Raw genomic sequence first — 12,431 nt, forward strand, 5'->3', positions numbered from 1 at the left:
CAGCGGCGCCACCGTTAAGCGTCACGGGCGGGACTCTGCTGCGGAGCCCCGGGCTTTGAACATGTCGCGGCTGAAGGGGATAGCGGGGCGGGATACCCGAGCGGGTTTCCGAACTGAGAGCAGAGACTGCAGTGCCTGCGTACCCCAGGGACTCTTAAAGGCGGCTAGGAAGAGCGGCCAGTTAAATCTGTCGGGCCGCAACCTCAGCGAAGGTAAGATCCAGAGGTACGACCCGTTTGTGCGACCTGGCACAAAGCACTTGCCCCTGGTAGCCTCTCTTTCCTCTGGCCTGGCTTTGGTTACTTTTGGCTCCGTATCCTAGCCAGGATCCCGCTGCTGGAATTCGGGCTTTTATCACATTTCCACTGGTTTGGTCAGCTTGTTCGGTTTCTACTTTTCGTTCCAGGAAATGTCTGGTGCAGGGAATGTGCTGGGGATATGGCCAAAATTTAAACGGGGCGCTTTCTGGGATTCCCACATTCTGTCGGATAAACAACATAATGTTTGACTAAGTTAGCTGTCACATGATGGGCACATGCTTTGTTTCTTTGGCCCTGTGTTCCTTTTAATTTAATCTCTTAGGTCATTTACCAACGCCAAAATTCTGTGTTTCATCTGTTCCTTTGTGCATATCGAGTAAATGACACTGTTCCCTGTTCAAGTCCCTTTTCTGTCTGCATGTGGACAGAATCCTAAATACAAGGAATATTTAGCATATTTCCTAAATTGAAAATCAAGATGGATGCCAAACAAAGTGAATTCGGGGCCATCCTGAAAATCTAGTAAAGATCAGATGCACAAATCTGGATACCATGAGTGATTTATAGTCAGATACTCTTCTGATTTTCTGTTGTGTAAGGGAGGGCGTGGAAAGTGGGGAGAGGGAGATTATGGCATTATTCCTGTAATGTTTTCCTTTACTTATATTTAGGTTTTAGGCCATCTGGAATTAAAAGTTTCCCTTTCCTTGTAATGATTGCTTTTTTAAAATTCTGCCATGTATACAGTTGACTATGCAAACAAGCACTTGCTGAATGAAAGGATATATGATAAAATCTTTGCTCTACTTAGAAAAAGTTTTAATCAATGGGAACATAAATATTTTAAAATTACTGCTGTGCTTGTACACATGCTTATTCCAGAGCCTGGAACTTTCTACATGATACCTGACTAGGGTTCACTTCTTGACTTCCTCAAGGACTCTGCTTAGATAGGTCTTTCTTCACTACCCTATCTGTAATAAATTCTTTTGGTAACATTGTATTCTCTAACCTGTTTTTAATAGCATTTATTATTATCAGAATCTGTATTCTGTATTTGTTTATTCTCTTCTCTGCCCTCTGCTAGAATATTAGTTAGATGTGGTCAGGGACCTTCATTTTGCTCATTGTGTCCTTAGCACTCAAAGTCGTGCTTGATACATAGTAGATTCTTATTAAACATTTGTGGAAGGAATAAGTAGATGAATGAGTTATTCCCAAAAACTAAGTGTGTGCTGGAATGTACTTATTGATTGGACCCAGATAGTTTAGTCTACTAAAGTTTCAGGGAGCAAATGAATTTTGATTGTCAAGTGTTAAAGCAGCCTGATATAACTCCTGCTTGGTCATGATGTTTAGATGTAGTTTTTGTTTTTTGGAGTAACCCCCTGGTTTTAATGTCTCTGATTTTGGTATCAGAATAATGCTGACTTCATAAAATGAGTTGGGAATTTTATCTCCTTTATTTTCTGAAAGGTTCTCTAGAATTAGTTTTGTTTCTACTCTAAATGTCTGCTAGATTTCACCAGTGAAGCTATCTGGGCCTAGAGTTTTATTTGTGGGATTGTTTTAAATAGCAAATTCAATTTCTTTCATGGATGTAATGTGCGATAACACATTTGCTGTAGCACTGAAGCAAGTTAATACCTTCTAGAGCTTCAGTTTAATAGTGATAAACCTTAACTCTTTCTGTTTAACTTGTAGAGACTTATTTGCTACGTCAAAGGAATTGCTGTATTTGCTGCAACAAGAGTAACAATGTTGTGTTGTGTGTCAGATAAAATAGAGAGCAGCTACCAGAGTCAGATATACCTTTCAAATATTCACTGAGAAGCAAGATAGTTTAGCTTTTCCAGGGTTTAATCTTATCTAGCTGTATAACCTGGGACAAATGATACATTCTCTCTGTGTCCCATTTCTCTCATGTATAAAGTAAGAATAGTCATAACACCTGCCTCCTGGAGTTGTTATGCGATACAGGAGTTTGTTCATTTGATTTCCATATCTTCTCTGTTATGGTGGCATAAAGATAGAGCCCATTCTTTGTCTTATATATCCAACCACTATGTGCTATGCAGGAAATGTATATAATAAATACAGTTGAATAAAGATAAAAGTGAGATCTAATATGAAAAATACATATCCTGTATTCTGTTTTGGAATAAAATTAAACTTTCACTTTAATGTTGTTGTAATTCATTGTAATTTGTTTGATTTCCTTGAAAGTTTTTAATGTTTCAGAAATTTCAGTAGATAACTTGATAGCTGTTATAAACTTACGTACTTAGTATCTCACTTCTTTTTTTTCTGTCCTTTTTTTGGTGTGGTATGGTGGAAATAGTGCCTCAGTGTGTTTGGAGAATAAATGTGGATATCCCTGAGGAAGCTAATCAGAATCTTTCATTCAATGCCTCTGAGCGATGGTGGGAGCAGACGGATTTGACTAAACTAATCATATCAAATAATAAACTTCAGTCACTTACTGATGACCTCCGACTCCTTCCTGCACTGACTGTTCTTGATGTAAGTGGATTTATGAGTCTTTTGTTTGAAAAGACTTTGAAGCTAAGTTTAGACTTTGAGAAGCAGAAAGCCCATGGTAGAGTGCAGGAAGAATAACAAATTACTGTATTAGGCAAAGCATCATGGTTAAGAATGCAGAATCAGAACCTCAGGCTTCAGTTCCCACTGCAGCTTGATAGCTGTGTGATCTCGGGACAGTTACCTCTCTGTGTTTCAGTTTCCATATCTATAAATCGAGACTGTTAGTACTGCCTATCTTTGAATTAAATATGTTAACGCATACAAACAGAATTAGAATTAATGTTTAACTAGTGGCTTCTGCTGCTTGTCCTTTTTTTATTGCTATTATTTTATGATCATTATTATTCTAGACGTTAAAGCAAGTACTTAAGGTTATTATTATTATTTTGTTACTTATCTCCAATACTGACTTAAATTATTGGGCTTAAATTTTTGTGGGTTTATTCAGGGACTTTGTTTTTAGTCCCTAGTTGCTATGTCATGTGGTAAAGTGAAACATGAGTAGTTTATTTCACAATCCACAGACTTCTATATCACAATCCACTGTTTTACTTAGGATCACCAAAAAATCTTCCCAATATTTGTCTGAAAAAGTTGGATGTAGTCAGATTTCTAGAGAAGTTTTTATTTTCTTCATTTGTAAAGTGAATCGGTTGGTGTCGGTGTTCTCCTTAAGGTTCCTTGTACCTTGAAAACAATATGATTCTGTAAAAACATGAGAGAGGAAATCTTCCTCCTCATTTATTTTTTGTAAATGTTGGCATAATCATACCAACAGAGGGCTATACATTCTAACCCTCTCATCTCTCATTTCAGATTGAAATTCCACTCAGTGAGGTGAAGTTTCCTTTTTATTAACTGTAATATTTAAAATTAATGTCTTACCACTCATGATCTCTGAACAGCAATGTGATCAATTTCAAACTCTTTTTTCTCTTCTGTACTCAGAAAAATTACCAATAGTCCAACAGTACTATTGAATTAGAATAATTAGAGTATTGTCAGCGAATATTTTGCAGTAACAAAGTTTGTGGTTATTTATAAGAGATATTGACTGTGTCTTTTAATAACTTTCAGATACATGATAATCAGTTGACATCCCTTCCTTCTGCTATAAGAGAGTTAGAAAATCTTCAGAAACTTAATGTCAGGTAATATTTAAACTTACTTCAGTATTGCTTGTATAAAGGTATAAATCTAATATTCTTTAAAAATTTTTTTCTAACATTTTTTCTAACATGTAAAAAAATTTTTATATTATCTCAGAAAGTAATTAAATAGGATAAGAATTTTAAGCTGTAATTCTCCGATTATTTTATTTTTTGTTTTAGAATTGCCTACATGTTTTCTGGTTTTACAAATTTAAGACCAATTTAAAAAAATACTCTTTATATTTTTTGTGAAATAATTTTTAGTGGTTATTTTCAAAATCTTTGCTGACATCTCAAGTTTTATGTTACTTTGATAGTCTAAGATATATATGTGTTAAACAGAAGGAAGAAATTTAAAACAATTTTTTTCATCAGTGAGGAAAATTTCATGTTTTTGATATTAGCAGTTTTAAACTTTTCTGGGGACTCAGATTCCATGGGTGTGCCTCTGATACTCTTTGATAGGTACATGGAAGGCCAGCTAGCTGAGACTCCAGCTACCTCTGTTTGCCCTTCAGTATGCATTCAGACTTTCAAGAAAAATTACAGCCTTATATGTTATATATACACTGTGGAAAAGGGATTAGGAGAAAAAATTTAAAGGGTTTAAGTGTTAAACATTGTTTGAAAAGCTGTGGCTTATAAAATAGGTGTGGTTATTGATCTGTCTAACATAGCATGATCAAGTCTCAGTTTTCTGAAGTTAACTAGTTTGAGGGAGAACAGTTCCTCAAATAACAGTCTTTATTTGATGAAAAACTTAAAATTACCATAAATTAACAAAAGTATCTGTACCCAAAATTGTTTAGGACACTTAGTGAAGATACTTATTGTTTAGTTGTACATCAGAACCTCTTCCCATTGCAAGCCAAAGGCATAGATATCCCCTGCAAAAAGAAGAGAGGGTAGGGTTGAGAGGAGAAGAGAGAGTATGCAGCTGCTGTGGGTGGCTTTAGCTTTAGCTTCTAGCTCTTAAAAGTATGAATGTTAGGATGGAGGGAATAGAACAAGAGAGGAAAAGAAGGAAATATATAGCAAAAATTACATTTTTGCCCAACTAGATTCCTGTCAGATATGCAAAGATTACAATTAAGTAACTGACACTGTCAACCAATTTTTAATGGTTTTTGGTGGTTCATATTTTAGAAAACATTTTTTGGCATTTTTGTTCCAGCTAGTTTTATTATAATTTAAGGTCATTATTATATGCTTATATTTCCCTTTACCTGCCTGTTATTTGTGAAGAAACTGTATATGGCTAGACAGTAGAGTAGAATTCCCAAGCAAATAGTTGGCATGAATCTAAGAACAAGTTAAATCATCTCTTAATTATCAGGGAATGTATTATTCTAAGTGACTTGGGACTTCTCCACCGATAAACTGGAATCTCTGCAGGACTAAACTGAAAATAATGATTCAGTACAAATAAAATTGGAGTTGCATATTACACGTTCAACTGGATATGCTAGGCCCTCAAATAGAAATAGCTATTTTTGTTTTGAGTGCTAGATTGAAGCCTAATCCCCATGTAAAATGTGACTTCATTGTAGTGTGTGTATGCGTCTTTGTCAAAATCTTAAAACTGATACAGTGTGAAGATTTAGAGTCCAGTGTATTCTTTCACATTGCATGTAAAATGAAGTTGATTAAAAGGAACCAATCAAAATTTCACAAATTATATCTTTGCTTCAAAATCTTTATTTCTTTGAAACACTCAATTTGATTATATTACTGTCGTTTTAATGGGTGTTTTCCTTTTAGGATGTAAAGTTTGATAAGTACTTAAAATTAGTAACCTTACTTGTCTTTTTTTTAATGAGCCCAGGTAGTTGATTAGCAGAAATGCCTTGTTAAGTATTTATTTTGTTGTCACCAAATTATTCAGCATTTGTTTTATCAATCAATAGCCATAACAAGCTGAAAATACTCCCTGAAGAAATTACAAATCTAAGAAATCTGAAGGGCCTGTATCTCCAGCATAATGAACTCACTTGCATACCAGAGGGGTTTGAACAACTTAACAACTTAGAAGATTTAGTAAGTTTTGATTTTGCAATATTTGTATAATTTGGGGCTGGAGGGATTTTTCATTTGGCTGAGAAATTGGATATATGATACCAATCATGAGTACATGGGTGCCTGTTTGGATGACTAGATTATCAGAACTATGTTTTACAATTAGATTGCTAAATTAATAATTTCAAATTTCTTTTCCTATGTTTTTCTTCTTCTTTCCTGTTTTTCTTATGATAGAAATTACCTTAGATTTTAATTTCAGAATAGAGTTTTAGAAGGGGCCTGATGATGATAACTTTGCTATTCAGAGGCTTTTGCGACTTAGCAAAATAGAGGAAAGGGGTTTTTAGCGTATACTTACCCCCCCCTTTTTTTTCATATATATATTTTTGGCTGCACAGGGTCTTTCTTGCTGCATGCAGGCTTTCTCTAGTTGCAGTGCGTGAGGGCTACTCTGTAGTTGCGGTGCTTGGGCTTCTCATTGAGGTGGCTTCTCTTGTTGTAGATTCCCATTACCTCCTCTTAAGCCCTTATGGTCCTTCTGTTCCCTAAGTGTTCAGATAATACCTTCAGGGCCTGCCTTTTCTTGCCTGTTTTCCAAAGTGGCCACATTTCTTGATAAAATTTTCCTTCCATCTGTTTCACATCTTAAATGGAGATAACCATGAAGCAGTACAAATATTTTAGTCATATTATTAAGAATAATACAGATAATAGGCAGTTTGCTTTACATATAGGTAAGTAGTTTCATCCTGTTAACAGATTTTTTAAAAAGTAACATCCAAAGTCATACAACTGATTAAGGAATTCAGGATTTTAACATCAGACAATTTGATTTCAAAGTGTATACACTCTTCCCTCCCAAATTTACCGCAGGAGGAGTAAGACTCTACTATAAGCTGTCCTATCTGAAAGACTTTAGCTTTATTAGATCAGATGTTCCAATATAAATCTCTACTCCATGTAGTTATTTCATAGTACATTCTTATTCTGTTCACTGTTACATGTTTTGAAAAACTCATTAGTGTCATTTTAGCCTTGAAGTTTATTTTTTATTGAAGGACAAATTACTTCTTTTATTTATTTCTTTCTTGATATTTTCCCCCATCTGCTCTAGTGGTTGAAATCAAAATTATACTCTCCTTAACCATTTCTTTAGGATCTCTTTGTTTTTCAATCTGATCAGATTGGAAATAAATTTTGGAAAGTAAAAGGTAGATGAAATGAATGGGAAAGAAGGGAGCCATCAGATTTTCTTATAAAATTTAGTGGTAAAAGATAGCAATTGATTAAAAAAAAGAATCTAGTAGAAGGCTTAATGGAAACCTTATAAACTTTTGTTCTGGGTTCCCAGATATTTATTTTCTTAATAAAAGAATGCTTCAGTTTAGAACTGTGATCTTAAGGACTAATTATCAGATAAATCATAAATGTGAGCAACAATAAATTAAAGCATTAAAAGTGTAAGATATGTAATAATTTAAGCTAACAATATTTTTTTTTTTTAATTTAGAAATGTATTCTGTTAATCAATAAGTTTATACAGCTATAGTTTAAAACAAAAACCGTGAAAATAAGACTGTTTCAAATTCTGGGCCCTTCCAATTTTCCAAATACGAGAGCTCTGAAAGTTGTATATACCAGCTGAAACAAGACAAAATTATGAATGGAGTCATGACATTTCATGAAACAAATTTTACATAACTGAAGGATCCTTCCTGGGACTAGTTAATTGCCTTTACCAAAAAAAAAAAAAAAAAAAAGGAAAGAAAAGTATGGAATTCCCGTGTTCTAAATCAACTTGTTACACATCAATATAAACCCACAGTGTCCTGGCAGACAACATGCTTTCATTTTCTGTCTCATCCTAGAACTCGAATCCTAATTCATTTCAGCAGAGACTCCATAGGCAACAGGAAAGATTGTAGCATTAAAATACTCATTTATTCTTTTGTGGTAGCTCAACAGTGGTCTTATTTCTGGGTAAGCTAGTAATATTTCTTAAAGTTACATAGAACTGCTTAGCACGGTGCTAAATAAATATTTATTGAAGAAATGTGTCACATAAATAATGATTAATTCATATGCACTGTACTTATTTTGTATCCAATTTAATCATTAACTGCAATAGTTTAATATTTAACTATCAGTAATTCTGTTACTTTAGGTTCTTTAAAATTTCTTAAGAATTTATGACTTAATCTTTATCAGAAAGTTTTTATTTTTAGCTTTTGATATTAGAATAATTTTAGATTTATAGAGAAGTTGGAAAGATAGTACAGAGAGTGTCTGTATACCCTTCACCCATCTTAATGGGTGAACATTTTACATAACCATGGGATATTTGTAAAAACTAAGAAATTGACTTTGGTACAATATTGCTGACTAAACTATAGATTTTATAATATTTTCCCAGTGTTTTCACTAATGTCCTTTTCTTTTTGTTCCAGGATCCAACCCAGAATACTACATTGCATTTAGTGTCAGTAAATTCTGATATCACAAAATACTTATTAGTAATCTGTTGATTCTTAGACCTTAGAGTATTTGAGTTGTAGAGTATTATGTTGTATGTTGTAGATTATGTGTTGTTATTATAATAATAACAGTATGTTTTAAAAATATGCTGGTGTATAATAGCATTTTTCCTTTTTCTATTTTCTTGATTTATTTAGAGTTATAGTTATTTAATGTTAGACTAAATCATAGTCTTCAGAGAACAGTTCCTTTAAGTCATTTTTTTCTTATTCACTGTTGCCCTACCTAATAGTTTAGTGACAGCTGGTGGAATACTTACATTTAATTTGAACGTCATAGGAAGAATACCTGATACATAGCATTGTCTTTTAAAGGGAGTTGCAAAAAAATTCTCATAACTATTTAGAGAAAAAGCAAAGACTTATAATGCGAAAGTAAGTTATAGGGATTAATTAGGCAGGGTGAAAGAGTGAAAACTAAACAGTAGACTTTGTACTTAGTTAAAGCAGACTTACTGTGGTCAGCAGAAGAACCAAGAGGGAATATTTTTTCCTCCCAAATGAAAATGGCCATATTTTTCAGCCTTACTTGTTTTCTTTCAAGCATTTTTCTTTTTAGCAAAGATGTTTTTCTTTATATATTACAGTTTAACTGATATATCGTTAAACATTGTTAACATATCATTAAAATGTATCATTGTACTTTTTGCCTGATGTATCATAGATACTCAGCAAATATTGGATGGATAAATGGATTTTTAAAAAACATAATGCAAGATACAGCATGACTTAGTACTAACAGAAACCTTTCTGTAAAAAAGTTTTGAAATCAATTCATTTTAATTTCTCTCTGTTACATTATTAGACATGTAGTAGGTCCACAGAAAATACTGAGTCAATGAATGATGATCTGTGAAATTGTCAGTGAATGAGACTTAGAAAGTATATCTACTCTAAATAGTTTTTTTAAATGTTGCAATGCCCTTAAAATTCTGAACACCCCCCTTAGGGATCCTTCATTTATTTTTTTATTTACTTGTTCATTCATTTTGTCTTCCTCTTTTTAAAGGATCTTTCAAATAATCGTCTTACAACTGTTCCTGCTAGTTTTTCTTTTCTATCCAGCTTGATGCGTCTCAATCTTTCCAGTAATCAACTGAAGAGTTTGCCAGCAGAGCTAAGTGGAATGAAAAGTAAATCTTTTCTGTTTTAAAAATTGAATAAATTTGAAGTTTGTATAACTTAAATTTAGAAAAATAAATTTTTATGTAGTTACAGACAAGTAAAACAATAGATTTTATTGTGCTAAATGCAAACGATAACATCTAGTCAGATTTTCTCCAGGGCATTATTGTCTAGCCTTAATGAATTAAAATCTTAATTCATTAAGATTTACCACCAAAACAGTTCAGTTCAGTCGCTCAGTTGTATCCAACTCTTTGTGACCCCATGGACTGCAGCACACGAGGCTTCCCTGTCCATCACCAAGTCCCGGAGCTTGCTCAAACTCATGTCCATTGAGTCGGTGATGCCATCGAACCATCCCATCCCATCCTATACTATCCATACTACCAAAGTAGTTTAACACGTCAAAAAGATGAAAATAAAATTATAAATTGTGGGAAAATTATATACCTGAGAAATTGATTAAGGTTTTGAGCATGCTGTCTCTTCTTTCTCTTGTTCAATGTTCACTGAGAGGTCATGCCCCTCTCCTAGGTGATTCCACCTATGATGGGTTATGTTATATCTGAATCCTCCTTGGTCCGTAAGTAATAACGGCAAGGAATAGTCTCAGTCAGTTCAGTAGTTCAGTCATGTCCGACTCTTTGTGACCCCATGAACCACAGCACGCCAGGCCTCCCTGTCCATTACCAACTCCTGGAGTCAACCCAAACCCAAGTCCATCGAGTCGGTGATGCCATCCAACCGTCTCAACCTGTCGTCCCCTTCTCCTCCTGCCTTCAATCTTTCCCAGCATCAAGGTCTTTTCCAGTGATCAGCTCTTGACATCAGGTGGCCAAAGTGTTGGAGTTTCAGCTTCAACATCAGTCCTTCCAATGAACCCCCAGGACTGATCTCCTTTAGGATAGACTGGTTGGATCTCCTTACAGTCCAGGAACTCTGAAGAGTCTTCTCCAACACCACAGTTCAAAAGCATCAGTTTTTTGGTGCTCAGCTTTCCTTATAGTCCAACTCTCACATCTGTATATGACCACTGGAAAAACCACAGCCTTGACTAGACGGACCTTTGTTGGCAAAGTAATGTCTCTGCTTTTTAATATGCTGTCTAGGTTGGTCATAACTTTCCTTCCAAGGAGTAAGCGTCTTTTAATTTCATGGCTGCAATCACCGTCTGCAGTGATTTTGGAGCCCCCAAAAAATAAAGTCAGCCACTGTTTCTACTGTTTCCCCCATCTATTTGCCGTGAAGTGATGGGACTGGATTCCATGATCTTAGCTTTCTGAATGTTGAGTTTTCAGCCAACTTTTTCACTTTCCTCCTTCACTTTCATCAAGAGGCTCTTTAGTTCTTCTTCACTTTCTGCCATAAGGGTGGTGTCATCTGCATATCTGAGATTATTGATATTTCTCCTGGCAATCTTGATTCCAGCCTGTGCTTCCTCCAGCCCAGCATTTCTCATGATGTACTCTGCATAGAAGTTAAATAAGCAGGGTGACAATATACAACCTTGACGTACTCCTTTTCCTATTTGGAACAAGTCTGTTGTTCCATGTCTAGTTCTAACTGTTGCTTCCTGATCTGCATACAGATTTCCCAGGAGGCAGGTCAGGTGGTCTGGTATTCCCATCTCTTTCAGAATTTTCCAGTTTATTGTGATCCACACAGTCAAAGGCTTTGGCACAGTCAATAAACAGAAGTAGTTGTTTTTCTGGAACTCTCTTGCTTTTTCGATGATCCAGCAGATGTTGGCAATTTGATCTCTGGTTCCTCTGCCTTTTCTAAAACCAGCTTGAACATCTGGAAGTTCACGGTTCACATATTGCTGAAGCCTGTCTTGGAGAATTTTGAGGATTACTTGACTAGCCTGTGAGATGAGTGCAATTGTGTGGTAGTTTGAGCATTCTTTGGCATTGCCTTTCTTTGGGATTGGAATGAATACTGACCTTTTCCAGTCCTGTGGCCACTGCTAGTTTCCCAAATTTGCTGACATATTGAGTGAAGCACTTTTACAGCATTATCTTCCGGGATTTGAAATAGCTCAACTGGAATTCCATCCTCCACTAGTTTGGTTCATCGTGATGCTTCCTAAGGCCCACATGACTTCACATTCCAGGATGTCTGGCTCTAGGTGAGTGATCACACCATCATGATTATTTGGGTCGTGACGATCTTTTTTGTACAGTTCTGTGTATTCTTGCCACCTCTTCTTAATATCTTCTGCTTCTGTTAGGTCCCTACCATTTCTGTCCTTTATTGAGCCTATCTTTGCATAAAATGTTCCCTTGGTATCTCTAATTTTCTTGAAGAGATCTCTAGTCTTTCCCATTCTGTTGTTTTCCTCTATTTCATTGCATTGATCGCTGAGGAAGGCTTTCTTATCTCTCCTTACTATTCTTTGGAACTCTGCATTCAAGTGGGTATATCTTTCTTTTTCCCCTTTGCTTTTCGCTTCCCTTCTTTTCACAGCTATTTGTAAGCCCTCCTCAGACAGCCATTTTGCTTTTTTGCATTTCTTTTTCTTGGGGATGGTCTTGATTCCTGTTTCCTGCACAATGTCACGAACCACTTTATCAGATCTAGTCCCTTAAATCTATTTCTCACTTCCACTGTATAGTCATAAGGGATTTTATTTAGGTCATACCTGAATGGTCTAGTGGTTTTTTCCACTTTCTTCAATTTCAGACTGAATTTGGCAATAAGGAATTCATGATCTGAGCCACAGTCAGCTCCCAGTCTTGTTTTTGCTGACTGTATAGAGCTTCTCTGTCTTTGGATGCAAAGAATATAATCAGTCTGAT

The 12,431-nt window shown here is 35.3% G+C and overlaps 1 protein-coding gene across 1 annotated transcript in view; it reads left to right on the forward strand.

The window, feature by feature from the left end:
- LRRC40 (leucine rich repeat containing 40) overlaps nt 1-12,431 on the forward strand; it is a 40,844-nt gene continuing 28,413 nt past the window's right edge. The window contains exons 1-5 of the mRNA XM_010848759.1: nt 1-212; nt 2,602-2,783; nt 3,882-3,955; nt 5,863-5,992; nt 9,518-9,641. Coding sequence (XP_010847061.1) covers nt 62-212; nt 2,602-2,783; nt 3,882-3,955; nt 5,863-5,992; nt 9,518-9,641 — 661 coding nt within the window. The 5' untranslated portion in view covers nt 1-61. The remainder of the gene's footprint in view (nt 213-2,601; nt 2,784-3,881; nt 3,956-5,862; nt 5,993-9,517; nt 9,642-12,431) is intronic.

The sequence above is a fragment of the Bison bison genome, unplaced genomic scaffold (genome assembly GCF_000754665.1).
Source record: "Bison bison bison isolate TAMUID 2011002044 unplaced genomic scaffold, Bison_UMD1.0 scf7180017864271, whole genome shotgun sequence".
NCBI lineage: Eukaryota > Metazoa > Chordata > Mammalia > Artiodactyla > Bovidae > Bison > Bison bison.